The sequence below is a fragment of the Pseudophryne corroboree genome, chromosome 10 (assembly GCF_028390025.1).
Source record: "Pseudophryne corroboree isolate aPseCor3 chromosome 10, aPseCor3.hap2, whole genome shotgun sequence".
Lineage (NCBI taxonomy): Eukaryota > Metazoa > Chordata > Amphibia > Anura > Myobatrachidae > Pseudophryne > Pseudophryne corroboree.
Window position 1 is genome coordinate 6,873,222 of NC_086453.1, and position 25,636 is coordinate 6,898,857.

General features: G+C 53.1%; 1 protein-coding gene across 6 annotated transcripts in view; it reads left to right on the forward strand.

The window, feature by feature from the left end:
• EIF4G3 (eukaryotic translation initiation factor 4 gamma 3) overlaps window positions 1–25,636 on the forward strand; it is a 193,413-nt gene that overhangs the window by 32,850 nt on the left and 134,927 nt on the right. For 5 of the 6 annotated variants that reach the window (XM_063942065.1, XM_063942061.1, XM_063942063.1 and 2 more), the window contains exon 2: window positions 21,197–21,275. In XM_063942065.1, the coding sequence (XP_063798135.1) occupies window positions 21,197–21,275 (79 nt within the window). Of the gene's footprint in view, window positions 1–6,317; window positions 7,673–21,196; window positions 21,276–25,636 lie in introns of those variants that run through there. The other variant, XM_063942066.1, reaches the window with a different exon arrangement.

Sequence of the window (25,636 nt, forward strand, 5' to 3'; positions counted from 1 at the left end):
GCGGCTGGCAGGAGGAAGGGACCTGGGGTGGTGAATCGCTGCTGGTTTACCACCTTATTTATCTACGTGTGCTCTGTAGTTTGTGTTTCCTCACCACTAAATGAACAAGCCGCTGTCTGTGTTGTTTATGGTCTACTCATGGTCATTGTCTTTTCTAGGAACTGGAATTATTCTTTTTGCATTGCGCATGGCGCGGTGAGGTGTCTAGCAGCACTAGCGTCATAAGCTGTGACCGAATGAGGAGAACGGGGCGTCCAGACACCCTGGACCAGTTATATTACTGACATGAGATAACGAGTAGCCGCTTGCAGCGTTTAATGCCTGCTCGCTCCTCATTGGCCCATTCTGAGGTCCCTGGTGTAGGAATACAGCTTCTAAGCCTCCGTCACATGGCAGATGTGCCCACTAGGTAACTAGATGTACTGTACCCAGCATGGCGGGCTGTGGGTACCTTTTCCATGGCTGTGTATCTCCTGTGGAAGGTGTAACTCATAGTAACATAGTAACTAAGGTTGAAAAAAGACAATTGTCCATCGAGTTCAACCTATTTGTGGTCTCCTATGCAGTCTTATTATAGGACTAGTTATCTTTATGTTAGCACTAGTTACAGTAACTATAATGCGTGCCTACGCACCATAACCCTGAATGTCTTTATCCAATAGGAATTTATCTAACCCATTCTTAAAGGTGTTGACTGAGTCCGCAGTTACTACTCTCTCAGGCAGGGAATTCCAAACACGTATTGTCCTTACTGTGAAAATACCATTTCACCTCAATGTGCGGAAACTCCTCTCCTCTAACCTAACCGAGTGACCAATTGTCCTCTGTGCTGATCTTATGGAAAACAGGTCCCTCCCAAGCTCTGTGTATTGACCCCTTATATATTTGTAGATGTTGATCATGTCCCCTCTTAGTCTCCTCTTTTCCAATGTAAACATGTCTAGCCTTGCAAGCCTTTCCTCGTATTCCAGCGTCTCCATGACCTTGATTAGTTTGGTTGCCCGCCTCTGAACCTTTTCTAGCTCCAGGATATCCTTTTTGTAATATTCCTGCCGCCCGGTGTGTAGTGCAGCACATGTTTTGTGGAATCACCTTTGTGCGGCAGCAGGATCGTGGCTTTCAGCATCTGTAACCACAGAGAGACACCGGCTCATTTGGCTTCCTCCGGTTTGGGTTGCTGGTGTCCCTGGAAAGCTACAGATACAGAGCATGACATCTGGAATATAAGTCTGTCTCTGGTATCCGCTTGGTAGCGCTGGATGAGGTCTGGCTCTTACGAAGCTGACGGTGCTCTGCGTGTGCGTGACATTGGTGGCTGCTGACGTTGTGGGATGACCGCAGTGTTTAGTGTGACTTGGGCAGTTTGTACATTAGTTTGGGGTAACGCGGTGTATACCTTTTTTTGTATGTGTGCGCCAGTGAAGGCGGCTCATGATGGCGCTGTATTGTAGTAATGAGTGTTCCGTACGTCGGTGGGGTTACGGCTGTGATGTCATTATGTCGCCATTGCTCTCTGATTTGCGCTACTGATACATTTTCTTTCATTTACGGTAAGGAGGGTAATTGGTTAGTACTGGCGTGCGGTACACGGGCAGCACTGTGTATATGTACAGTGCTCTGTTCCTAGTCTGTAGTTGGGATGCGGTCAACATCCCGCTGGACGGGATCCCGGCGGTCGAAATACCGACGCCGGAATCCCGACCGCCACAATCCCGACATATTCTCCCTCCGTGGGTGTCCATGACACCCATAGAGGGAGAATATAATAGTGTGCCGAGCGTAGCGAGGCACCGTGCCCGCAGCATGGCTAGGGAAGCGAGCCCGCAAGGGGCTGCGTTCCGCTCGCCACCCCTGTCGGGATTGTGTGGTCGGGATTCCGGCGTCGGTATTTCGACCGCCGGGATCCCGTCCAGCGGGATTACGTACTGATCCCCTGTAGTTTTTAGCGTCCCCTAGAGCCCAGGCGGCACGTTAAGGGTTGACTCGTTTGCCATTGGCACTGTGTACCGGCTGGGTAGTAATGAGCATCCAGTGACGGCTCCTGCAGTGAGATGCAGTGTGTGTTATCGCCCAGTCTGCAGTGTTTCCATGCTGCGTCCCCGCCGTTTCCCTGTGGCTCACTCTGGTTACTTTCTGTTTCCTTTCCCTCCCTGACCTCAGCACAGGTTCACACAGAAGCTGCTTATGTCTGAGATGTTCTGGCTGCTGAGGGTGAGCAGGGTGTAGAGTAACGCCCGGGGTGACAACAAGCCTGCTGTAACATTGTGTTATTGGTAATTCTCACCCCTCCGATAACAGTAATGCTCTGGCCTAGAGTGCTGCTGAGTAGTCCACACCCCATTGTGCCCCCCCCCCCGCTCTTTGTATAATGGTGAGAATGAATAGTATAGAGGCCACTGCTCACTCTGAGGCGGCACCAATAGATAATCTCCACAATGTGTCTCCTTACACTTAGAATAAATATTTAGAAAAACAATAAAGGATAAAACACTTTGTCGCGCTCCTGTCACCAAAGATCCTCAACATGTGGCACACCCAAAAATAAAGTAGTACAAAAACACCACGTTGCGTACAGTATATACCGGTATAACCCCACCTGTGTGTGACCTGTCTCATCTCTCGGTGTCGCACCTTCAGTATAAAGGGCTGGTGCTCACACGCTAGAATATATGACACTTAGAGGGGTTTTCTCTGACATTGGGATATATAGCAGGCAGCAGTATGCACAGAACAATAGGCCCATCACCCTCTTACTTGCGTTGTTCCAAACAAACGCACCACTACATGCACCGGGCAGGTGAGCCGACGGATAATACTGACTTCAATCTGGCGACTCGTGTCTCACACACAGGCCGATCACCTTGTATGAAGGCATCCCCTCATATAATGATGTTAGACTCTCACACCCCTTCACTAAACGCTGTTACATGTCACGTTCCGTCATATAACGCTGTTTATCTCGTATCCCTTCATATAACGCTGTTAGATATTTCACAGCTCTTGATATAACACTGTTAGTTATGTCACACCTCTTCATATAATGCTGTTAGATATGTCACACCCCTTCATATAATGCTGTTAGATATGTCACACCCCTTCATATAATGCTGTTAGATATGTCACACCCCTTCATATAATGCTGTTAGATATGTCACACCCCTTCATATAATGCTGTTAGATATAGTGTTCATTCTAGCACCCTGCACCTTTCAAAATCCATGCAGTTCTCCTTTCCTGCATGGGGTGTCGCTCTCTGCTCTGGTGCTTCTCAGAACACTCTGGTCTGTATCTCAGCACTGAAATACAGACCTGAGTGTGCTGAGAAGCACCAGAGGAGAGAGCGACACCCCAGGCAGGAAAGAGGAACTGCACATGTTTTGAAAGGTGCAGGGTGCTAGAATGAACACTAAGATATGTCACACCCCTTCATATAACGTTGTTACATATATCACATTCCTTCACATAACCCAGTTTGATATCTCGTATCCCTTTATGTAACGCTGTTAGATATGTCACATTCCTTCATATAAGCCTGTGTGGTGGTCTGAGGGGCTTTGAAGGGATGCGTGTTGTTCTGATGGCATGTAGGGAGCTTGAAGGGCATTGAAGGGACATGTGGTCTGATGGCATGTAGGGAGGTTCTGGGGCATTTAAGGCGTGTGGTGGTCTGATGGCATGTAGGGAGGTTGAGGGGCAGTAAAGGGACATGTAGTGGTCTGAGGTTTGATGGCATGAAGGGAAGTTGCGGGGTACTGAAGGGACATGTGTGGAGGTCTGATGGCATATCAGGAGGTTGAGGGGCATTGAAGGGACATTTGTGGTAGTTTGATGGCATATCAGGAGGTTGAGGGGCATTGAAGGGACGTGTGGTGGTCTGATGGCATATCAGGAGGTTGAGGGCATTGAAGGACGTGTAGTGGTCTGAGGTTTGATGGCATGAAGGGAGGTTGCGGGGTATTGAAGGGACACGTGTGGAAGTCTGATGGCATATCAGGAGGTTGAGGGGCATTGAAGGGACACGTGTGGAAGTCTGATGGCATATCAGAAGGTTGAGGGGCATTGAAGGTACATGTGTGGTGGTCTATACAAGTTTTCATGTGTTTTGGTCATGGATGATGGTCTGGCTCCTAGATTTAAACAAAAACTTGTTGAGCCCTGAGTTACTCTGGAGTCAGATAGAAGCATGTTCATGGCCTGCAGAGTACTTACAGACGTGTCCTCATACACCTCGTCTCAATCCGCCAGGCATTGCGATACCCTGTGGTGTGATTGAGCCGCGCTGGGTTTTTCTTGTGAATGTGCATCTTGAGCGCAGTGTGATGTAACAATGCCCTGATTAATCTGAGGTGTGATACCTGTATGTGTGCGACGGGGTCTGTATATGGAGAAACTAGGGCTACTGAACCGCCGTAGCCGGTGCATTGAAGCACTCCGTATACTCAGAGACCCAGTTGCACACAGATATACAAGTATCGCACATCTTGTGAAGCAGTTTTGTCGCATTGCATTGCATTGCAACGAACAGGTAAAAAGATGAACGGCGCAAGCCGCGTCACGTGGGACCTGGAGTACCAAGAAGGGATGTTTGGCATGACTGCAGCAATAATGCATGGGGGACACATCTGTAGCGGGCATGTTTACACGTATGATCACTGTGTACTATGTATAAATCTGTAATGACGTGGGGCAGCTGCGGTGGGGAAGTCCCACTCCCTGGCAGATGCTATTAAGTAACACGGTCAGTCCTGCGCAGCCTGGTGACGGGTAGGGGCTGTGTACGGTGCCCTGGGATAGCATGTGGCTAGGGGATAGGGTGATATACTGCTACTGACAGGTTACATCCCTGACCTGACCCTTATACTAGGAAGTTGTCCTCTGTCAGATCAGCCTGTGCTGTTAGACAGTGTCAGGATGTGAGGAACACTCTCTCCTGGTGTCAGATCAGCCTGTGCTGTTAGACAGTGTCAGGATGTGAGGAGCGCTCTCTCCTGGTGTCCGATCAGCCTGTGCTGTTAGTGTCAGGATGTGAGGAGTGCTCTCCTGGTGTCAGATCAGCCTGTGCTGTTAGACAGTGTCAGGATGTGAGGAGCGCTCTCTCCTGGTGTCAGATCAGCCTGTGCTGTTAGACAGTGTCAGGATGTGAGGAGCGCTCTCTCTCCTGGTGTCAGATCAGCCTGTGCTGTTAGACAGTGTCAGGATGTGAGGAGCGCTCTTTCCTGGTGTCAGATCAGCCTGTGCTGTTAGACAGTGTCAGGATGTGAGGAGCGCTCTCTCTCCTGGTGTCAGATCAGCCTGTGCTGTTAGACAGTGTCAGGATGTGAGGAGCGCTCTCTCCTGGTGTCAGATCAGCCTGTGCTGTTAGACAGTGTCAGGATGTGAGGAGCGCTCTCTCCTGGTGTCAGATCAGCCTGTGCTGTTAGACAGTGTCAGGATGCGAGGAGCGCTCTCTCCTGGTGTCAGATCAGCCTGTGCTGTTACAGTGTCAGGATGTGAGGAACGCTCTCTCCTGATGTCAGATCAGCCTGTGCTGTTAGACAGTGTCAGGATGTGAGGAGCGCTCTCTCCTGGTGTCAGATCAGCCTGTGCTGTTAGACAGTGTCAGGATGTGAGGAGCTCTCTCTCCTGATGTCAGATCAGCCTGTGCTGTTAGACAGTGTCAGGATGTGAGGAGCGCTCTCTCCTGGTGTCAGATCAGCCTGTGCTGTTAGACAGTGTCAGGATGTGAGGAGCTCTCTCTCCTGGTGTCAGATCAGCCTGTGCTGTTAGACAGTGTCAGGATGTGAGGAGCGCTCTCTCCTGGTGTCAGATCAGCCTGTGCTGTTAGACAGTGTCAGGATGTGAGGAGCGCTCTCTCCTGGTGTCAGATCAGCCTGTGCTGTTAGACAGTGTCAGGATGTGAGGAACGCTGTGTTCTGAGTAAGGGGGAGAACGCTGCTCTGTGCTGCAGAACAGGATGTTACAGACATATCGGGGGCTTCATGTGAAGGGAGGGGAGGTTAGTAAGACACTGTTCATCTGGGAATCGGTGCATTCTGGGGCACGGTATAAGAGGCTGGAGGCACAAAGCTGCTATATTTATCTATAGCTGTATCCGTCACTTCCTTCCCATCTCAGCTATTCTATGCCATGTGACCCTGGGGTGGGGGTCGTACCCACTGTATACAGCTGTGTTCCGTTCTACTGTGCTTTCACCTTTCCCGGGGTCCTATTCTCCGCTGCTCAGAAGAAGTTATTTATAGGGCTTTGTTATTATGGGACAAAGCCCCCCCCCCTGTTAAGGTGTCATGTGACTGGCCAGGGCACAGACTGGGGAGATTGCAGTGTTCTGTAGGTGAGGGTTTTGTTGTGTATCCAGCTTGTTGCTGTCTGGATATAAAGCACCTGACAGAACTGCGTGTTCTGACCTCACATAACCCTTCTTCTGTGTCTGGATTATGTGTCTCTGCCTTGTCAATATGTACAGCCTGCCTGGTGCTGCGGGGTCATTATTTACCAGGCGCCAGCTTACATCAGTCATATCTGCAAGGAAACAACGCAACTCCTGTCACTCACAGCTCTCTGTGATCTCCCCCCGGTGCTCTGTGATCTCCCCCCGGACTGTGAGGACCCCCGGTGCTCTGTGATCTACCCCACCGGACTGTGAGGACCCCCGGTGCTCTGTGATCTCCCCCCGGACTGTGAGGACCCCCGGTGCTCTGTGATCTCCCCCCGGACTGTGAGGACCCCCGGTGCTCTGTGATCTCCCCCCGGACTGTGAGGACCCCCGGTGCTCTGTGATCTACCCCACCGGACTGTGAGGACCCCCGGTGCTCTGTGATCTCCCCCCGGACTGTGAGGACCCCTCTGTGCTCTGTGATCTACCCCACCGGACTGTGAGGACCCCCGGTGCTCTGTGATCTCCCCCCGGACTGTGAGGACCCCCGGTGCTCTGTGATCTACCCCACCGGACTGTGAGGACCCCCGGTGCTCTGTGATCTACCCCACCGAACTGTGAGGACCCCTCTGTGCTCTGTGATCTACCCCACCGGACTGTGAGGACCCCCGGTGCTTTGTTATCTCACCTCTGGCTGTTGGGACCCCCGGTGCTCTGTGATCTCCCCTCTGACTGTGAGGACCCCTCGGGGCTCTGTGATCTCCCCCCGGGCTGTGAGGACGCCTCAGGGCTCTGTGATCTCCCCCGGGCTGTGAGGACCCCTCGGGGCTCTGTGATCTCCCCCCGGGCTGTGAGGACCCCTCGGGGCTCTGTGATCTTCCCCGGGCTGTGAGGACCCCTCGGGGCTCTGTGATCTCCCCTTGGACTGTGAGGACCCCTCGGGGCTCTGTGATCTCCCCTTGGACTGTGAGGACCCCTCGGGGCTCTGTGATCTTCCCCCGGGCTTTGAGGACCCCTCGGGGCTCTGTGATCTCCCCTCTGACTGTGAGGACCCCTCGGGGCTCTCTGATCTCCCCTCTGACTGTGAGGACCCCTCGGGGCTCTGTGATCTCCCCTCTGACTATAAGGACCCAGTTTAGTGCTTCCTCAGGTGCTGCTCTGTAATCCTCCGCACAGCCTGCTCTGTAATCCTCCGCACAGCCTGCACTGGACACTATGTGAAGATACTTGTATCCAGGAAAAGCCTAGAGAGCCCCTCCTGCTGGGAATGTGATGGGGAAGCCCGGAATGTACATACAGGTATGAGACCCCAGGGAGCGAATGATCGCTGTGTACAGAGTGTGTGACATATTCCAGGGGGTGGGGACATTACTGAGTCACCGTGCTGTCACTGGATACGCTGCATTCTGCGCCCTCGCCGTGCTGGGTATGTGTCTGGTCCCGCAGTCACTGCCGGCAGTGTGCACTGTACAGGACCCCCTGAGTGGTGCACAGTGCTGGGTATGTGTCTGGTCCTGCAGTCACTGTGCCGGCAGTGTGCACTGTACAGGACCCCCTGAGTGGTGCACAGTGCTGGGTATGTGTCTGGTCCTGCAGTCACTGTGCCGGCAGTGTGCACTGTACAGGACCCCCTGAGTGGTGCACAGTGCTGGGTATGTGTCTGGTCCTGCAGTCACTGTGCCGGCAGTGTGCACTGTACAGGACCCCCTGAGTGGTGCACAGTGCTGGGTATGTGTCTGGTCCCGCAGTCACTGTGCCGGCAGTGTGCACTGTACAGGACCCCTGAGTGGTGCACAGTGCTGGGTATGTGTCTGGTCCCGCAGTCACTGTGCCGGCAGTGTGCACTGTACAGGACCCCCTGAGTGGTGCACAGTGCTGGGTATGTGTCTGGTCCTGCAGTCACTGTGCTGGCAGTGTGCACTGTACAGGATCCATGAGTGGTGCACAGTGCTGGGTATGTGTCTGGTCCCGCAGTCACTGTATCGGCAGTGTGCACTGTACAGACCCCTGAGCGGTGCACAGTGCTGGGTATGTGTCTGGTCCTGCAGTCACTGTATCGGCAGTGTGCACTGTACAGGACCCCCTGAGTGGTGCACAGTGCTGGGTATGTGTCTGGTCCTGCAGTCACTGTGCCGGCAGTGTGCACTGTACAGACCCCTGAGCGGTGCACAGTGCTGGGTATGTGTCTGGTCCGGCAGTGTGCACTGTACAGGACCCCCTGAGTGGTGCACAGTGCTGGGTATGTGTCTGGTCCTGCAGTCACTGTCCCGGCAGTGTGCACTGTACAGGACCCCCTGAGTGGTGCACAGTGCTGGGTATGTGTCTGGTCCCGCAGTCACTGTGCCGGCAGTGTGCACTGTACAGGACCCCCTGAGTGGTGCACAGTGCTGGGTATGTGTCTGGTCCTGCAGTCACTGTGCTGGCAGTGTGCACTGTACAGACCCCTGAGTGGTGCACAGTGCTGGGTATGTGTCTGGTCCTGCAGTCACTGTGCCGGCAGTGTGCACTGTACAGACCCCTGAGCGGTGCACAGTGCTGGGTATGTGTCTGGTCCTGCAGTGTCGCTGTGATTATGGGGTCACTGTGCCGGCAGTGTGCACTGTACAGGTCTGTGTATTCATGCCTGTATTTCGCAGCAGTTATCTATGTTCTGTGCTCTACCTGGGGAAATCCTGAAGTTCTGTCACGTAGGGTAAATCTTGCAGGACAGAGCTCATGAATTACTCAGCTGGATGGCCTCTTTCTGTGGCAGTGACTGGGTGCTTGTGTCCTCGATGTAACGCCTCCATCTATATATACCCGTATCTCCTGCTGCCCTCCGTACAGCGCCGGTGTGTGGTTCTACTAGGCTTATGATACACGCAGATGAGAACTAATGAAATATATATTTACGGCGACTTACATGAGGTTCGGTATGAGGTGCCTGTGATCACATGACCGACAGTGGCATCCCAACACCGAAGATCCCGACATCAAGAGGGGTAAGAATTTGAACCCTCCCCTACCCTAACCCTCCGGGGGTGGTGACCAGGGCTATCTCCACCCCTAGTGGCTAACCCTAACTGCCTGACACCCCAAGCCGACTGAAAATAGAGATTCCTACCACCACAATTCAAAGCAATAAGAAATCTTAATTCGCCCAGATGTATCCCGTCTCTGAGTCTCCGGGCCCCCGTCCCGTCTCTGAGTCTCCGGGCCCCCGTCCCGTCTCTGAGTCTCCGGGCCCCCGTCCCGTCTCTGAGTCTCCGGGCCCCCGTCCCGTCTCTGAGTCTCCGGGCCCCCGTCCCGTTGGTCAGTGATCACATCGCAATCATTTTAATTTCTGCTTTGCACATTCAGCGCCGTTACTGGCATTCACCCAAACCACCACCAAAACACATAGAAAGGTAGCCCATAGGCTGCTGTGGGCTACCGCCATCTGAAGATGGCATCAGCAGCCACGGACAAGCGTGGATAATGGTCAGCACAGCAGGGCGCATAGAAACCTGTGCGGACTGCCGCTACTGCACTCCCTCCTCCTTATATCCCGGAGATACTTTATTTCTGAAACTACAGTTTAATAACTAGAGCTCCAGGTCACGCAGCTTATGGCGACACTCCGAGACCCCTAACACGAATAAAGTCACCATCAGGTTTATTGCAGGGTCGATTTAATGGAAGTGGGGGTGCGTCACCGAAACGTTGGAACATATATGACCATGGCTTATACGTGTTATGAGTCTGAGTGCCGCTATAAGCTGTGTGTATGTATGTGCGTGTGTGTGTATATGTGTATATATATATATATTTATATTATGCTCATATAGTGCCAGCATATTCTGTTGCGCTTTATAGTTGGGACCAGAACAGTAATAGAAGAAGACTGTGTAATAACAGAGGGGTCAGAGGGCCCTGCTCTCAGGCTTACACACATCCATCTGTTATCTATGGAGGTCAGTACATCTTGCCTCTCACCTTCCTGTGCTGTGGTAGGTTACACCTGCTCTTTAGTCAGTGCGCTACAGGGGATTCAGGCTTCTGCCCTATAACAGGTGACTGTGCCCTGCCTGCCTTGTTTTGGGCAGTATAGTATTCTTACTAATCACTGTGCTGTGCCAGGTCTTAGCGCTGTACGATGCTCCTAGTGCCGCTTCTGCTTGGTGGTGAAGGTTTGTAGCGCTGTACGATGCTCCCAGTGCCGCTTCTGCTTGGTGGTAAAGGTTTGTAGCGCTGTACGATGCCCCCAGTGCCGCTTCTGCTTGGTGGTAAAGGTTTGTAGCGCTGTACGATGTTCCCAGTGCCGCTTCTGCTTGGTGGTGAAGGTATGTAGCGCTGTACGATGCCCCCAGTGCCGTTTCTGCTTGGTGGTAAAGGTTTGTAGCGCTGTACGATGCTCCCAGTGCCGCTTCTGCTTGGTGGTAAAGGTTTGTAGCGCTGTATGATGTTCCCAGTGCCGCTTGGTGGTAAAGGTTTGTAGCGCTGTACGATGCCCCCAGTGCCGCTTGGAGGTAAAGGTATGTAGCGCTGTATGATGCTCCCAGTGCCGCTTCTGCTTCGTGGTAAAGGTTTGTAGCGCTGTACGATGCTCCCAGTGCCGCTTCTGCTTGGTGGTAAAGGTTTGTAGCGCTGTACGATGCTCCCAGTGCCGCTTCTGCTTGGTGGTAAAGGTTTGTAGTGCTGTACGATGCTCCCAGTGCCGCTTCTGCTTGGTGGTAAAGGTTTGTAGCGCTGTACGATGCCCCCAGTGCCGCTTCTGCTTGGTGGTAAAGGTTTGTAGTGCTGTACGATGCCCCCAGTGCCGCTTCTGCTTGGTGGTAAAGGTTGGTAGTGCTGTACGATGCCCCCAGTGCCGCTTCTGCTTGGTGGTAAAGGTTGGTAGCGCTGTACGATGTTCCCAGTGCCGATTCTGCTTGGTGGTAAAGGTTTGTAGCGCTGTACGATGCTCCCAGTACCGCTTCTGCTTGGTGGTAAAGGTTTGTAGTGCTGTACGATGCTCCCAGTGCCGCTTCTGCTTGGTGGTAAAGGTTTGTAGTGCTGTACGATGCTCCCAGTGCCGCTTCTGCTTGGTGGTAAAGGTTTGTAGCGCTGTACGATGCTCCCAGTGCCGCTTCTGCTTGGTTGTAAAGGTTTGTAGCGCTGTACGATGCTCCCAGTGCCGCTTGGTGGTAAAGGTTTGTAGCGCTGTACGATGCTCCCAGTGCCGCTTCTGCTTGGTGGTAAAGGTTTGTAGCGCTGTACGATGCTCCCAGTGCCGCTTCTGCTTGGTTGTAAAGGTTTGTAGCGCTGTACGATGCTCCCAGTGCCGCTTCTGCTTGGTTGTAAAGGTTTGTAGCGCTGTACGATGCTCCCAGTGCCGCTTCTGCTTGGTGGTGAAGGTTTGTAGCGCTGTACGATGCTCCCAGTGCCGCTTCTGCTTGGTGGTAAAGGTTTGTAGCGCTGTACGATGCTCCCAGTGCCGCTTCTGCTTGGTGGTAAAGGTTTGTAGCGCTGTACGATGCTCCCAGTGCCGCTTCTGCTTCGTGGTAAAGGTTTGTAGCGCTGTACGATGCTCCCAGTGCCGCTTCTGCTTGGTGGTAAAGGTTTGTAGCGCTGTACGATGCTCCCAGTGCCGCTTCTGCTTGGTGGTAAAGGTTTGTAGTGCTGTACGATGCTCCCAGTGCCGCTTCTGCTTGGTGGTAAAGGTTTGTAGCGCTGTACGATGCCCCCAGTGCCGCTTCTGCTTGGTGGTAAAGGTTTGTAGTGCTGTACGATGCCCCCAGTGCCGCTTCTGCTTGGTGGTAAAGGTTGGTAGTGCTGTACGATGCCCCCAGTGCCGCTTCTGCTTGGTGGTAAAGGTTGGTAGCGCTGTACGATGTTCCCAGTGCCGATTCTGCTTGGTGGTAAAGGTTTGTAGCGCTGTACGATGCTCCCAGTACCGCTTCTGCTTGGTGGTAAAGGTTTGTAGTGCTGTACGATGCTCCCAGTGCCGCTTCTGCTTGGTGGTAAAGGTTTGTAGTGCTGTACGATGCTCCCAGTGCCGCTTCTGCTTGGTGGTAAAGGTTTGTAGCGCTGTACGATGCTCCCAGTGCCGCTTCTGCTTGGTTGTAAAGGTTTGTAGCGCTGTACGATGCTCCCAGTGCCGCTTGGTGGTAAAGGTTTGTAGCGCTGTACGATGCTCCCAGTGCCGCTTCTGCTTGGTGGTAAAGGTTTGTAGCGCTGTACGATGCTCCCAGTGCCGCTTCTGCTTGGTTGTAAAGGTTTGTAGCGCTGTACGATGCTCCCAGTGCCGCTTCTGCTTGGTTGTAAAGGTTTGTAGCGCTGTACGATGCTCCCAGTGCCGCTTCTGCTTGGTGGTAAAGGTTTGTAGTGCTGTACGATGCTCCCAGTGCCGCTCCTGCTTGGTGGTGAAGGTTTGTAGCGCTGTACGATGCTCCCAGTGCCGCTTCTGCTTGGTGGTAAAGGTTTGTAGCGCTGTACGATGCTCCCAGTGCCGCTTCTGCTTGGTGGTAAAGGTTTGTAGCGCTGTACGATGCTCCCAGTGCCGCTTCTGCTTGGTGGTAAAGGTTTGTAGCGCTGTACGATGCTCCCAGTGCCGCTTCTGCTTGGTGGTAAAGGTTTGTAGCGCTGTACGATGCTCCCAGTGCCGCTTCTGCTTGGTGGTAAAGGTTTGTAGCGCTGTACGATGCTCCCAGTGCCGCTTCTGCTTGGTGGTAAAGGTTTGTAGCGCTGTACGATGCTCCCAGTGCCGCTCCTGCTTGGTGGTAAAGGTTTGTAGCGCTGTACGATGCTCCCAGTGCCGCTTCTGCTTGGTGGTAAAGGTTTGTAGCGCTGTACGATGCTCCCAGTGCCGCTTCTGCTTGGTGGTAAAGGTTTGTAGCGCTGTACGATGCTCCCAGTGCCGCTTCTGCTTGGTGGTAAAGGTTTGTAGCGCTGTACGATGCTCCCAGTGCCGCTCCTGCTTGGTGGTAAAGGTTTGTAGCGCTGTACGATGCTCCCAGTGCCGCTTCTGCTTGGTTGTAAAGGTTTGTAGCGCTGTACGATGCTCCCAGTGCCGCTTCTGCTTGGTTGTAAAGGTTTGTAGCGCTGTACGATGCTCCCAGTGCCGCTTCTGCTTGGTGGTAAAGGTTTGTAGCGCTGTACGATGCTCCCAGTGCCGCTTCTGCTTGGTTGTAAAGGTTTGTAGCGCTGTACGATGCTCCCAGTGCCGCTTCTGCTTGGTGGTAAAGGTTTGTAGCGCTGTACGATGCTCCCAGTGCCGCTTCTGCTTGGTGGTGAAGGTTTGTAGCGCTGTACGATGCTCCCAGTGCCGCTTCTGCTTGGTTGTAAAGGTTTGTAGCGCTGTACGATGCCCCCAGTGCCGCTTCTGCTTGGTTGTAAAGGTTTGTAGCGCTGTACGATGCTCCCAGTGCCGCTTCTGCTTGGTGGTGAAGGTTTGTAGCGCTGTACGATGCTCCCAGTGCCGCTTCTGCTTGGTGGTGAAGGTTTGTAGCGCTGTACGATGCTCCCAGTGCCGCTTCTGCTTGGTGGTGAAGGTTTGTAGCGCTGTACGATGCTCCCAGTGCCGCTTCTGCTTGGTGGTAAAGGTTTGTAGCGCTGTACGATGCTCCCAGTGCCGCTTCTGCTTGGTGGTAAAGGTTTTTAGCGCTGTACGATGCTCCCAGTGCCGCTTCTGCTTGGTGGTAAAGGTTTGTAGCGCTGTACGATGTTCCCAGTGCCGCTTCTGCTTGGTGGTAAAGGTTTGTAGCGCTGTACGATGCTCCCAGTGCCGCTTGGTGGTAAAGGTTTGTAGCGCTGTACAATGCCCCCAGTGCCGCTTCTGCTTGGTGGTAAAGGTATGGAGCGCTGGTTCCGCTCTCTGCACAGATAGCTTATTGCGCCGCTGTCTGTTAGTTCCCGTCCACGGCTGCAGACCTCACGTGTCTCTATGGCTTCTGCTCCAGCTGGGTCCTCTGTACAGTGGAAATGGGGAATCAGCTGTTACCGCTGGCGATTGCTGCCTGTGATTTCCAGCTGGTTTACACAGTTTCCAGCATATAAATTGTGAGGAGGAAAGCCCGCACTAACAAGATTCCCATTGTGCCCAACCGGAGAGATGCTGGCACCAGCCTCTGCCATGGTGTGGGTTACTGATTTCCTTCTTTGTGTGTATAAAAGGTGTGTTTTGCTGCTGGCACCTGTGTGTGAGGGGTCTGTAGTGCCCGCTGCTGGCACCTGTGTATGGTGGGTCTGTAGTGCCCGCTGCTGGCACCTGTGTGTGGTGGGTCTGTAGTGCCCGCTGCTGGCACCTGTGTATGGTGGGTCTGTAGTGCCCGCTGCTGGCACCTGTGTGTGGTGGGTCTGTAGTGCCCGCTGCTGGCACCTGTGTATGGTGGGTCTGTAGTGCCCGCTGCTGGCACCTGTGTATGGTGGGTCTGTAGTGCCCGCTGCTGGCACCTGTGTATGGTGGGTCTGTAGTGCCCGCTGCTGGCACCTGTGTATGGTGGGTCTGCAGTGTCCGCTGCTGGCACCTGTGTGTGAGGAGGGGTCTGTAGTGCCCGCTGCTGGCACCTGTGTGTGAGGGGTCTGTAGTGCCCACTGCTGGCACCTGTGTGTGAGGGGTCTGTAGTGCCCTCTGCACTGTCCTCTCCCTGGTGCAGAACGTTCCCCGCACTAGTGTCTGTCACTCCCACTGTCCTCTCCCTTGTGCAGAACGTTCCCTGCACTAGTGTCTGTCACTTACTGCACTGTCCTCTCCCTGGTGCAGAACATTCCCCGCACTAGTGTCTGTCACTTACTGCACTGTCCTCTCCCTGGTGCAGAACGTTCCCCGCACTAGTGTCTGTCACTTACTGCACTGTCCTCTCCCTGGTGCAGAACGTTCCCTGCCCTAGTGTCTGTCACTTACTGCACTGTCCTCTCCCTGGTGCAGAATGTTCCCCGCACTAGTGTCTGTCACTTACTGCACTGTCCTCTCCCTGGTGCAGAACGTTCCCCGCACTAGTGTCTGTCACTTACTGCACTGTCCTCTCCCTGGTGCAGAACGTTCCCTGCACTAGTGTCTGTCACTTACTGCACTGTCCTCTCCCTGGTGCAGAATGTTCCCTGCACTAGTGTCTGTCACTTACTGCACTGTCCTCTCCCTGGTGCAGAACGTTCCCCGCACTAGTGTCTGTCACTTACTGCACTGTCCTCTCCCTGGTGCAGAACGTTCCCTGCACTAGTGTCTGTCACTTACTGCACTGTCCTCTCCCTGGTGCAGAACGTTCCCTGCACTAGTGTCTGTCACTTACTGCACTGTCCTCTCCCTGGTGCAGAATGTTCCCCGCACTAGTGTCTGTCACTTACTGCACTGTCCTCTCCCTGGTGCAGAACGTTCCCCGCACTAGTGTCTGTCACTTACTGCACTGTCCTCTCCCTGGTGCAGAACGTTCCCTGCACTAGTGTCTGTCACTTACTGCACTGTCCTCTCCCTGGTGCAGAACGTTCCCTGCACTAGTGTCTGTCACTTACTGCACTGTCCTCTTCCTGGTGCAGAACGTTCCCTGCACTAGTGTCTGTCACTTACTGCACTGTCCTCTTCCTGGTGCAGAACGTTCCCTGCACTAGTGTCTGTCACTTACTGCACTGTCCTCTCCCTGGTGCAGAATGTTCCCCGCACTAGTGTCTGTCACTTACTGCACTGTCCTCTCCCTGGTGCAGAACGTTCCCTGCACTAGTGTCTGTCACTTACTGCACTGTCCTCTCCCTGGTGCAGAACGTTCCCTGCACTAGTGTCTGTCACTTACTGCACTGTCCTCTCCCTGGTGCAGAACGTTCCCTGCACTAGTGTCTGTCACTTACTGCACTGTCCTCTTCCTGGTGCAGAACGTTCCCTGCACTAGTGTCTGTCACTTACTGCACTGTCCTCTCCCTGGTGCAGAATGTTCCCCGCACTAGTGTCTGTCACTTACTGCACTGTCCTCTCCCTGGTGTAGAACGTTCCCCGCACTAGTGTCTGTCACTTACTGCACTGTCCTCTCCCTGGTGTAGAACGTTCCCCGCACTAGTGTCTGTCACTTACTGCACTGTCCTCTCCCTGGTGCAGAACGTTCCCTGCACTAGTGTCTGTCACTTACTGCACTGTCCTCTCCCTGGTGTAGAACGTTCCCCGCACTAGTGTCTGTCACTTACTGCACTGTCCTCTCCCTGCTGCAGAATGTTCCCCGCACTAGTGTCTGTCACTTACTGCACTGTCCTCTCCCTGCTGCAGAACGTTCCCCGCACTAGTGTCTGTCACTTACTGCACTGTCCTCTCCCTGGTGTAGAACGTTCCCCGCACTAGTGTCTGTCACTTACTGCACTGTCCTCTCCCTGGTGTAGAACGTTCCCTGCACTAGTGTCTGTCACTTACTGCACTGTCCTCTCCCTGGTGCAGAACGTTCCCTGCACTAGTGTCTGTCACTTACTGCACTGTCCTCTCCCTGGTGTAGAACGTTCCCCGCACTAGTGTCTGTCACTTACTGCACTGTCCTCTCCCTGGTGTAGAACGTTCCCCGCACTAGTGTCTGTCACTTACTGCACTGTCCTCTCCCTGGTGTAGAACGTTCCCCGCACTAGTGTCTGTCACTTACTGCACTGTCCTCTCCCTGGTGTAGAACGTTCCCTGCACTAGTGTCTGTCACTTACTGCACTGTCCTCTCCCTGGTGCAGAACGTTCCCTGCACTAGTGTCTGTCACTTACTGCACTGTCCTCTCCCTGGTGTAGAACGTTCCCTGCACTAGTGTCTGTCACTTACTGCACTGTCCTCTCCCTGGTGCAGAACGTTCCCTGCACTAGTGTCTGTCACTTACTGCACTGTCCTCTCCCTGGTGCAGAACGTTCCCTGCACTAGTGTCTGTCACTTACTGCACTGTCCTCTCCCTGGTGTAGAACGTTCCCCGCACTAGTGTCTGTCACTTACTGCACTGTCCTCTCCCTGGTGCAGAATGTTCCCCGCACTAGTGTCTGTCACTTACTGCACTGTCCTCTCCCTGGTGCAGAACGTTCCCTGCACTAGTGTCTGTCACTTACTGCACTGTCCTCTCCCTGGTGCAGAACGTTCCCTGCACTAGTGTCTGTCACTTACTGCACTGTCCTCTCCCTGGTGCAGAATGTTCCCCGCACTAGTGTCTGTCACTTACTGCACTGTCCTCTCCCTGGTGCAGAACGTTCCCTGCACTAGTGTCTGTCACTTACTGCACTGTCCTCTCCCTGGTGCAGAACGTTCCCTGCACTAGTGTCTGTCACTTACTGCACTGTCCTCTCCCTGGTGTAGAACGTTCCCTGCACTAGTGTCTGTCACTTACTGCACTGTCCTCTCCCTGGTGCAGAACGTTCCCTGCACTAGTGTCTGTCACTTACTGCACTGTCCTCTCCCTGGTGCAGAACGTTCCCTGCACTAGTGTCTGTCACTTACTGCACTGTCCTCTCCCTGGTGTAGAACGTTCCCTGCACTAGTGTCTGTCACTTACTGCCCTGTCCTCTCCCTGGTGCAGAACGTTCCCTGCACTAGTGTCTGTCACTTACTGCACTGTCCTCTCCCTGGTGCAGAACGTTCCCTGCACTAGTGTCTGTCACTTACTGCCCTGTCCTCTCCCTGGTGTAGAACGTTCCCTGCACTAGTGTCTGTCACTTACTGCACTGTCCTCTCCCTGGTGCAGAACTGTCCTCTCCCTGGTGTAGAACGTTCCCTGGTGCAGAACTGTCCTCTCCCTGGTGTAGAACGTTCCCCGCACTAGTGTCTGTCACTTACTGCACTGTCCTCTCCCTGGTGTAGAACGTTCCCCGCACTAGTGTCTGTCACTTACTGCACTGTCCTCTCCCTGGTGTAGAACGTTCCCCGCACTAGTGTCTGTCACTTACTGCACTGTCCTCTCCCTGCTGCAGAATGTTCCCCGCACTAGTGTCTGTCACTTACTGCACTGTCCTCTCCCTGCTGCAGAACGTTCCCCGCACTAGTGTCTGTCACTTACTGCACTGTCCTCTCCCTGGTGTAGAACGTTCCCCGCACTAGTGTCTGTCACTTACTGCACTGTCCTCTCCCTGGTGTAGAACGTTCCCTGCACTAGTGTCTGTCACTTACTGCACTGTCCTCTCCCTGGTGCAGAACGTTCCCTGCACTAGTGTCTGTCACTTACTGCACTGTCCTCTCCCTGGTGTAGAACGTTCCCCGCACTAGTGTCTGTCACTTACTGCACTGTCCTCTCCCTGGTGTAGAACGTTCCCCGCACTAGTGTCTGTCACTTACTGCACTGTCCTCTCCCTGGTGTAGAACGTTCCCCGCACTAGTGTCTGTCACTTACTGCACTGTCCTCTCCCTGGTGTAGAACGTTCCCTGCACTAGTGTCTGTCACTTACTGCACTGTCCTCTCCCTGGTGCAGAACGTTCCCTGCACTAGTGTCTGTCACTTACTGCACTGTCCTCTCCCTGGTGTAGAACGTTCCCTGCACTAGTGTCTGTCACTTACTGCACTGTCCTCTCCCTGGTGCAGAACGTTCCCTGCACTAGTGTCTGTCACTTACTGCACTGTCCTCTCCCTGGTGCAGAACGTTCCCTGCACTAGTGTCTGTCACTTACTGCACTGTCCTCTCCCTGGTGTAGAACGTTCCCCGCACTAGTGTCTGTCACTTACTGCACTGTCCTCTCCCTGGTGCAGAATGTTCCCCGCACTAGTGTCTGTCACTTACTGCACTGTCCTCTCCCTGGTGCAGAACGTTCCCTGCACTAGTGTCTGTCACTTACTGCACTGTCCTCTCCCTGGTGCAGAACGTTCCCTGCACTAGTGTCTGTCACTTACTGCACTGTCCTCTTCCTGGTGCAGAACGTTCCCTGCACTAGTGTCTGTCACTTACTGCACTGTCCTCTCCCTGGTGCAGAATGTTCCCCGCACTAGTGTCTGTCACTTACTGCACTGTCCTCTCCCTGGTGTAGAACGTTCCCCGCACTAGTGTCTGTCACTTACTGCACTGTCCTCTCCCTGGTGTAGAACGTTCCCCGCACTAGTGTCTGTCACTTACTGCACTGTCCTCTCCCTGGTGCAGAACGTTCCCTGCACTAGTGTCTGTCACTTACTGCACTGTCCTCTCCCTGGTGTAGAACGTTCCCCGCACTAGTGTCTGTCACTTACTGCACTGTCCTCTCCCTGCTGCAGAATGTTCCCCGCACTAGTGTCTGTCACTTACTGCACTGTCCTCTCCCTGCTGCAGAACGTTCCCCGCACTAGTGTCTGTCACTTACTGCACTGTCCTCTCCCTGGTGTAGAACGTTCCCCGCACTAGTGTCTGTCACTTACTGCACTGTCCTCTCCCTGGTGTAGAACGTTCCCTGCACTAGTGTCTGTCACTTACTGCACTGTCCTCTCCCTGGTGCAGAACGTTCCCTGCACTAGTGTCTGTCACTTACTGCACTGTCCTCTCCCTGGTGTAGAACGTTCCCCGCACTAGTGTCTGTCACTTACTGCACTGTCCTCTCCCTGGTGTAGAACGTTCCCCGCACTAGTGTCTGTCACTTACTGCACTGTCCTCTCCCTGGTGTAGAACGTTCCCCGCACTAGTGTCTGTCACTTACTGCACTGTCCTCTCCCTGGTGTAGAACGTTCCCTGCACTAGTGTCTGTCACTTACTGCACTGTCCTCTCCCTGGTGCAGAACGTTCCCTGCACTAGTGTCTGTCACTTACTGCACTGTCCTCTCCCTGGTGTAGAACGTTCCCTGCACTAGTGTCTGTCACTTACTGCACTGTCCTCTCCCTGGTGCAGAACGTTCCCTGCACTAGTGTCTGTCACTTACTGCACTGTCCTCTCCCTGGTGCAGAACGTTCCCTGCACTAGTGTCTGTCACTTACTGCACTGTCCTCTCCCTGGTGTAGAACGTTCCCCGCACTAGTGTCTGTCACTTACTGCACTGTCCTCTCCCTGGTGCAGAATGTTCCCCGCACTAGTGTCTGTCACTTACTGCACTGTCCTCTCCCTGGTGCAGAACGTTCCCTGCACTAGTGTCTGTCACTTACTGCACTGTCCTCTCCCTGGTGCAGAACGTTCCCTGCACTAGTGTCTGTCACTTACTGCACTGTCCTCTCCCTGGTGCAGAATGTTCCCCGCACTAGTGTCTGTCACTTACTGCACTGTCCTCTCCCTGGTGCAGAACGTTCCCTGCACTAGTGTCTGTCACTTACTGCACTGTCCTCTCCCTGGTGCAGAACGTTCCCTGCACTAGTGTCTGTCACTTACTGCACTGTCCTCTCCCTGGTGTAGAACGTTCCCTGCACTAGTGTCTGTCACTTACTGCACTGTCCTCTCCCTGGTGCAGAACGTTCCCTGCACTAGTGTCTGTCACTTACTGCACTGTCCTCTCCCTGGTGCAGAACGTTCCCTGCACTAGTGTCTGTCACTTACTGCACTGTCCTCTCCCTGGTGTAGAACGTTCCCTGCACTAGTGTCTGTCACTTACTGCACTGTCCTCTCCCTGGTGCAGAACGTTCCCTGCACTAGTGTCTGTCACTTACTGCCCTGTCCTCTCCCTGGTGTAGAACGTTCCCTGCACTAGTGTCTGTCACTTACTGCACTGTCCTCTCCCTGGTGCAGAACTGTCCTCTCCCTGGTGTAGAACGTTCCCTGGTGCAGAACTGTCCTCTCCCTGGTGTAGAACGTTCCCCGCACTAGTGTCTGTCACTTACTGCACTGTCCTCTCCCTGGTGTAGAACGTTCCCCGCACTAGTGTCTGTCACTTACTGCACTGTCCTCTCCCTGGTGTAGAACGTTCCCCGCACTAGTGTCTGTCACTTACTGCACTGTCCTCTCCCTGGTGTAGAACGTTCCCCGCACTAGTGTCTGTCACTCTCAATTGTCTTCCTTAACCGCCAACATCCAGACTTTCCCGGGGAGCGCTGCCGCAGAGCCTGGATGAGCGCATCTTCTCCCCTTCCGCCGTCTCTGCGGTCTACAGCACTGTAAGTATCTGCTGATGGAGAGGTGGTGGATCCAGGATAAAGCTGCTCAGCACAGGGGGCAGCGTTTGGGGCGTACGAGGGTGTGATCTACAGATCTCTGCACCTGTATGCATGCCCCCACGGCAGACTCCTGAAAGTATAATGTCTGAGAGGTATCGGGCAGTAAAAGTTCTCCAAAACTCAAAAGCCATGTGTTACTCATACAAAACAGACAATAGATAGAAGTGACTATGAATTATTTCCCTTTGTGAGAGGTTCTAGAGTTAGTAATTGCATTTTACAATAAGTGCTTCATCATGAAGAACAAAGAACACTTAAAGCAAGGGTAATGGTTAAAAGAATATGCTGCCACTTTGACACAGTAAGTATGGGTGTGAGAAGTGCGGGTGTTAGTGAGAGGCCTTCCTATTAGAGACGGGGCACGTCTACTCTCTGAGAGGTATATGCCGTACCTGTGTGATGCTGGCAGAGACTCGGACAGGCTACCAACTGTAAGAGCAGCTACTGGCGCTTCCGCCAAGTGTTAGACTTTGGGGGGGTGCAGCAGCTTTTGGGTTTCCTTGTGATGGCATTGTAGTATTTTGTTTAACTGTGGTAACTGAATTGCAACGCATGAGGCGTGGTTCCAGGATGAGGAGAGCCGGAACGTCCAGCGGGCTGGTGGCTGCGCTCTGTAGGGTGTGTATGTACCGGATCCACCCTCTCAGTGCTGCAGCGTCACACCTAGCACCGGCCTGTAGAAGCCTCAGTGTGACGGGCGCTGTTTCCTATTTCTCATACGTCCTAGAGGATGCTGGGGACTCCGTAAGGACCATGGGGTATAGACGGATCCGCAGGAGCTTGGGCACACTATAAAGACTTGAACTGGGTGTGAACTGGCTCCTCCCTCTATGTCCCTCCTCCATTCCTCAGTTAGACTTTGTGCCCAGGAGTGATGGGTCACAGACTAGGGGAGCTCTACTGAGTTTCTCTGGAAAAGACTTTGTTAGGTTTGTTATTTTCAGGGAGACCTGCTGGCTACAGGCTCCCTGCATCGTGGGACTGAGGGGAGAAAAGTCAGACCTACTTCTTCTTAGTTCAAGGGCTCTGCTTCTCGGCTACTGGACACCATTAGCTCCAGAGGGTTCGATCACTTGGTGCGCCTAGCTGCTCGTTCCCGGAGCCGCGCCGTCACCCCCCTCACAGAGCCAGTAGACAGAAGCCGGGTGAGTATGTGAAGAACAGAAGACTTCAGTGACGGCAGAAGACTTCAGTAACGGAGGTACAGCGGTCGCGCTGCGCTCCTTGCTCCCACACACCAACGGCACTCACAGGGTGCAGGGCGCTGGGGGGGGAGCGCCCTGGGCAGCATATTACTGATTTCTTATTGAGGCTGGCATAAAAGCGTTTCAGTGCCTGGGCACTGTGTCTCACTCCCCCGCCAGCATATCACAGCGCGCTGCGCGCCATTGTTCCCCCACCGCCGGCTCCCACGGGTGCAGGGCGCTGGGGGGGAGCGCCCTGGGCAGCATGTTACAGTTCTTAGTTTCTGGGCTGTGAGAGGTTACACTGGCGGTGCCGGGGCTCCGTGTCCCGGACCCCCGCCAGCATGTTATGGCGCACTGCGCCCCATTTCTCCCCCGCCGCCGGCTCCCACGGGTGCAGGGCACTGGGGGGGGGGGGGGGGGCGCCCTGGGCAACATATTACGGTACTTTGTGAGCTTAAACTGGCGGTGCCGGGGCTCCGTGTCCCGGACCACCGCCAGCATGTTGTAGTGCGATGCACGCCATTTCTCCCCGCCGCCGGCTTCCATGGGTGCAGGGCGCCGGGGGGGGGGAGGCGCCCTGGGCAGCTTATATATCTATATGGATTCTGGTGGGTTGTTTGTGGTCCCGGGCAGCCCCATATGATAACCCCGCCATTTGATAGCAGGGGCGCGTTGAGCGCCGGTGCTCCCACACGCCGAGGATCTGTTTGGGTGGGGGGAGCGCCCTGTGCGGCATTTGTTTCTTATGGTATATAGTGTCTTTACACTATATACGGTGCCAGACCGGCTTGTGTATTTATATATATGTATAATGTTATACTATTATGAGCGGGCTTAAGCGCACTGGGAAGGGGCGGAGCTTAGCCCTCACGAAGGAGTCAGCGCCAATTTCCTCCGGTCCCCGACAAGCCTTACTGTATAGTAGGAAGGTGGGGGGGCACAGTGTTTTTTTAATGCTATATGGGTGTCCTTTAGCATTATGTTGATAATGGTTGCACAATCCTTGTTGTAATACATCAATTCACTGTTTCCCGGTTTGTACCCACTATTGGTTTGTCGACATATGTTGACAGGTGTGAGGGTTTTGTCACAAACTACTGTGGGGATAACGGTCGGCTTCGCCGGCGCTTGGCGGTACTTGATTCAGAAAATTAAGTATTAGCAAATTGGTGTTTGTGTGCTTAAAACAGTAAACACGATAGGGGAGATACAGTTGTTTGTGGATGCCCTGTCGGCATCAACGGTATTTCCTGGGTAAAGATGTTATCAGGCGGTTATTGCCTGGTACCTGTGTATATATATATATATATCTGTAGAGGTATATGTGGGGCGAGTGTTATCAAAATTGTATTTGTATGCTTCCCTCAGACCCCCCGGGGTTCCGTGATTATTATTAATATTTGCCCACTTAATATTCCTTGCTGGCGACATTTGCTAAGTTTCTGTTGACCATAACGTTCCTGGTAGATCCACATCGGGGGCACGTCAGTACATGGTCATACACATTCACAACACATTACCGTCACTAGGGACCTGACCGGTCTGGACAATCCACTTGCGTATAGGTTATATCTATATGTGTATATATGTAGATATAGGTTTATATATGCATGGGTAGGATATATGTGTTTTATTGTGTATTACATGAGGTATATCCATGAATGCTGCAATAATGCTATTCTTCTCATGTGCTGGTCGCTCTGTTGATTAAGCTCTAGATTGGCCGGGACGAGTTGGTTTCGATCCTCTCAAGGAGTCCAAATATTATTCTCTTCCCGACGCGGAGAGAAAATGATGACAGCCAACTCCTGGTCGACGCAGAGCCCGGTCGCAAAGGATCATACACCGGCAGCTAAGTGAAATTTTATTTCTATACTTTGTCCTTATTTGCACTGTATGCACTTGAGGGAGTGTTGTATTCGGGTAAGCATCCGATAGAGTTACCCTATCCAGAGTGGGTAGGCTTGCCTATGTTTATTCTGCCTTCTAACATTACAGCAGGCTGCCACGTGACAGCAGGAGGTGTGACCGGAAAATGCGGGGGATATCTCCGGGAGATGCTGGAGGGAGGTAGGCAGCTATTTGGTGTGGCCTATGGTCAGTCGATATCGGCGGATTCCACTGGTAAGTCTAACTTCGTGAGTTAGCCTCCTTCGCAATGGTTGGTGACGCACTCTTTTGTGGGATGCAGTCGTTTTAACCGGTTCGATACCGTTCTTTTTTCCTTTTCTGTGCAGGTAGGCTTGGTAGGCTCGCAGAAGTGGACGTAGTTTTCTGTTTCCACTACATCCACCACTTGTCACTGAGTCTATCTGGCTGGTCCCCACTCCGGTGACCACTTGTCTACTAATTTTTCGTTAGTCCAAGAATAGACTAGGACCTGTGAGTTATTTATAGAAGCCAAAGGGGAACATTCTGAGTTACGGTGGTTTCCCCTCACTGTTTTTCTAATAAATCTTGCCATTCCCCTCTGGAAGGGGAGGTAGTACGCGACGCCATACAGAGGTGCGTCAGGTTCAGGACATTGTCCGGTTGTCCCTGTATAAAGGTGCAAATCGTTGTTTCTCTCTGACTGTTCTTCGACACAGGGATTGGCTGTTGTTCCCAACGACGCAGATGTCAAAAGTGGGTTTCGGAGTAGAGTAGGTAGCTGGCGGTGACCAAGACCAGCGAAACGCGTTGAGCTCCTTTTCACTTTGACCACGGGCACTGCAATTATCATCTTGAATCATCTGGCATTTTCTGGACTCCAAATCCTCCAGGATCCCTATCGGCATCATCCATCTGGAGTCTCTGCATATTCCCCTGCTGCTATTGGACCTCGATCTGCAATTGAGAACCAAGGGGACTTCCATCTGAGACCATGGTAATATCTATATCTGAAATTTTATGAGGATACCTTGGAGGACTGAGTCCTAGCCAGAATACCAGTGCTTATTACTTCAAATGGAAATACAAGTGGTCTTAGGATAATTTGAGAGACTCTCAACTTTTTTAATCACCCTCTTGATATTACACAAGTCATATTTTTAGATTAATTTTAATAAATGTTTGATTAATTTTTTATTTAACAAATTTGTATCCGTTCCTTATTTTGAGATTCAGCCGGCGCCA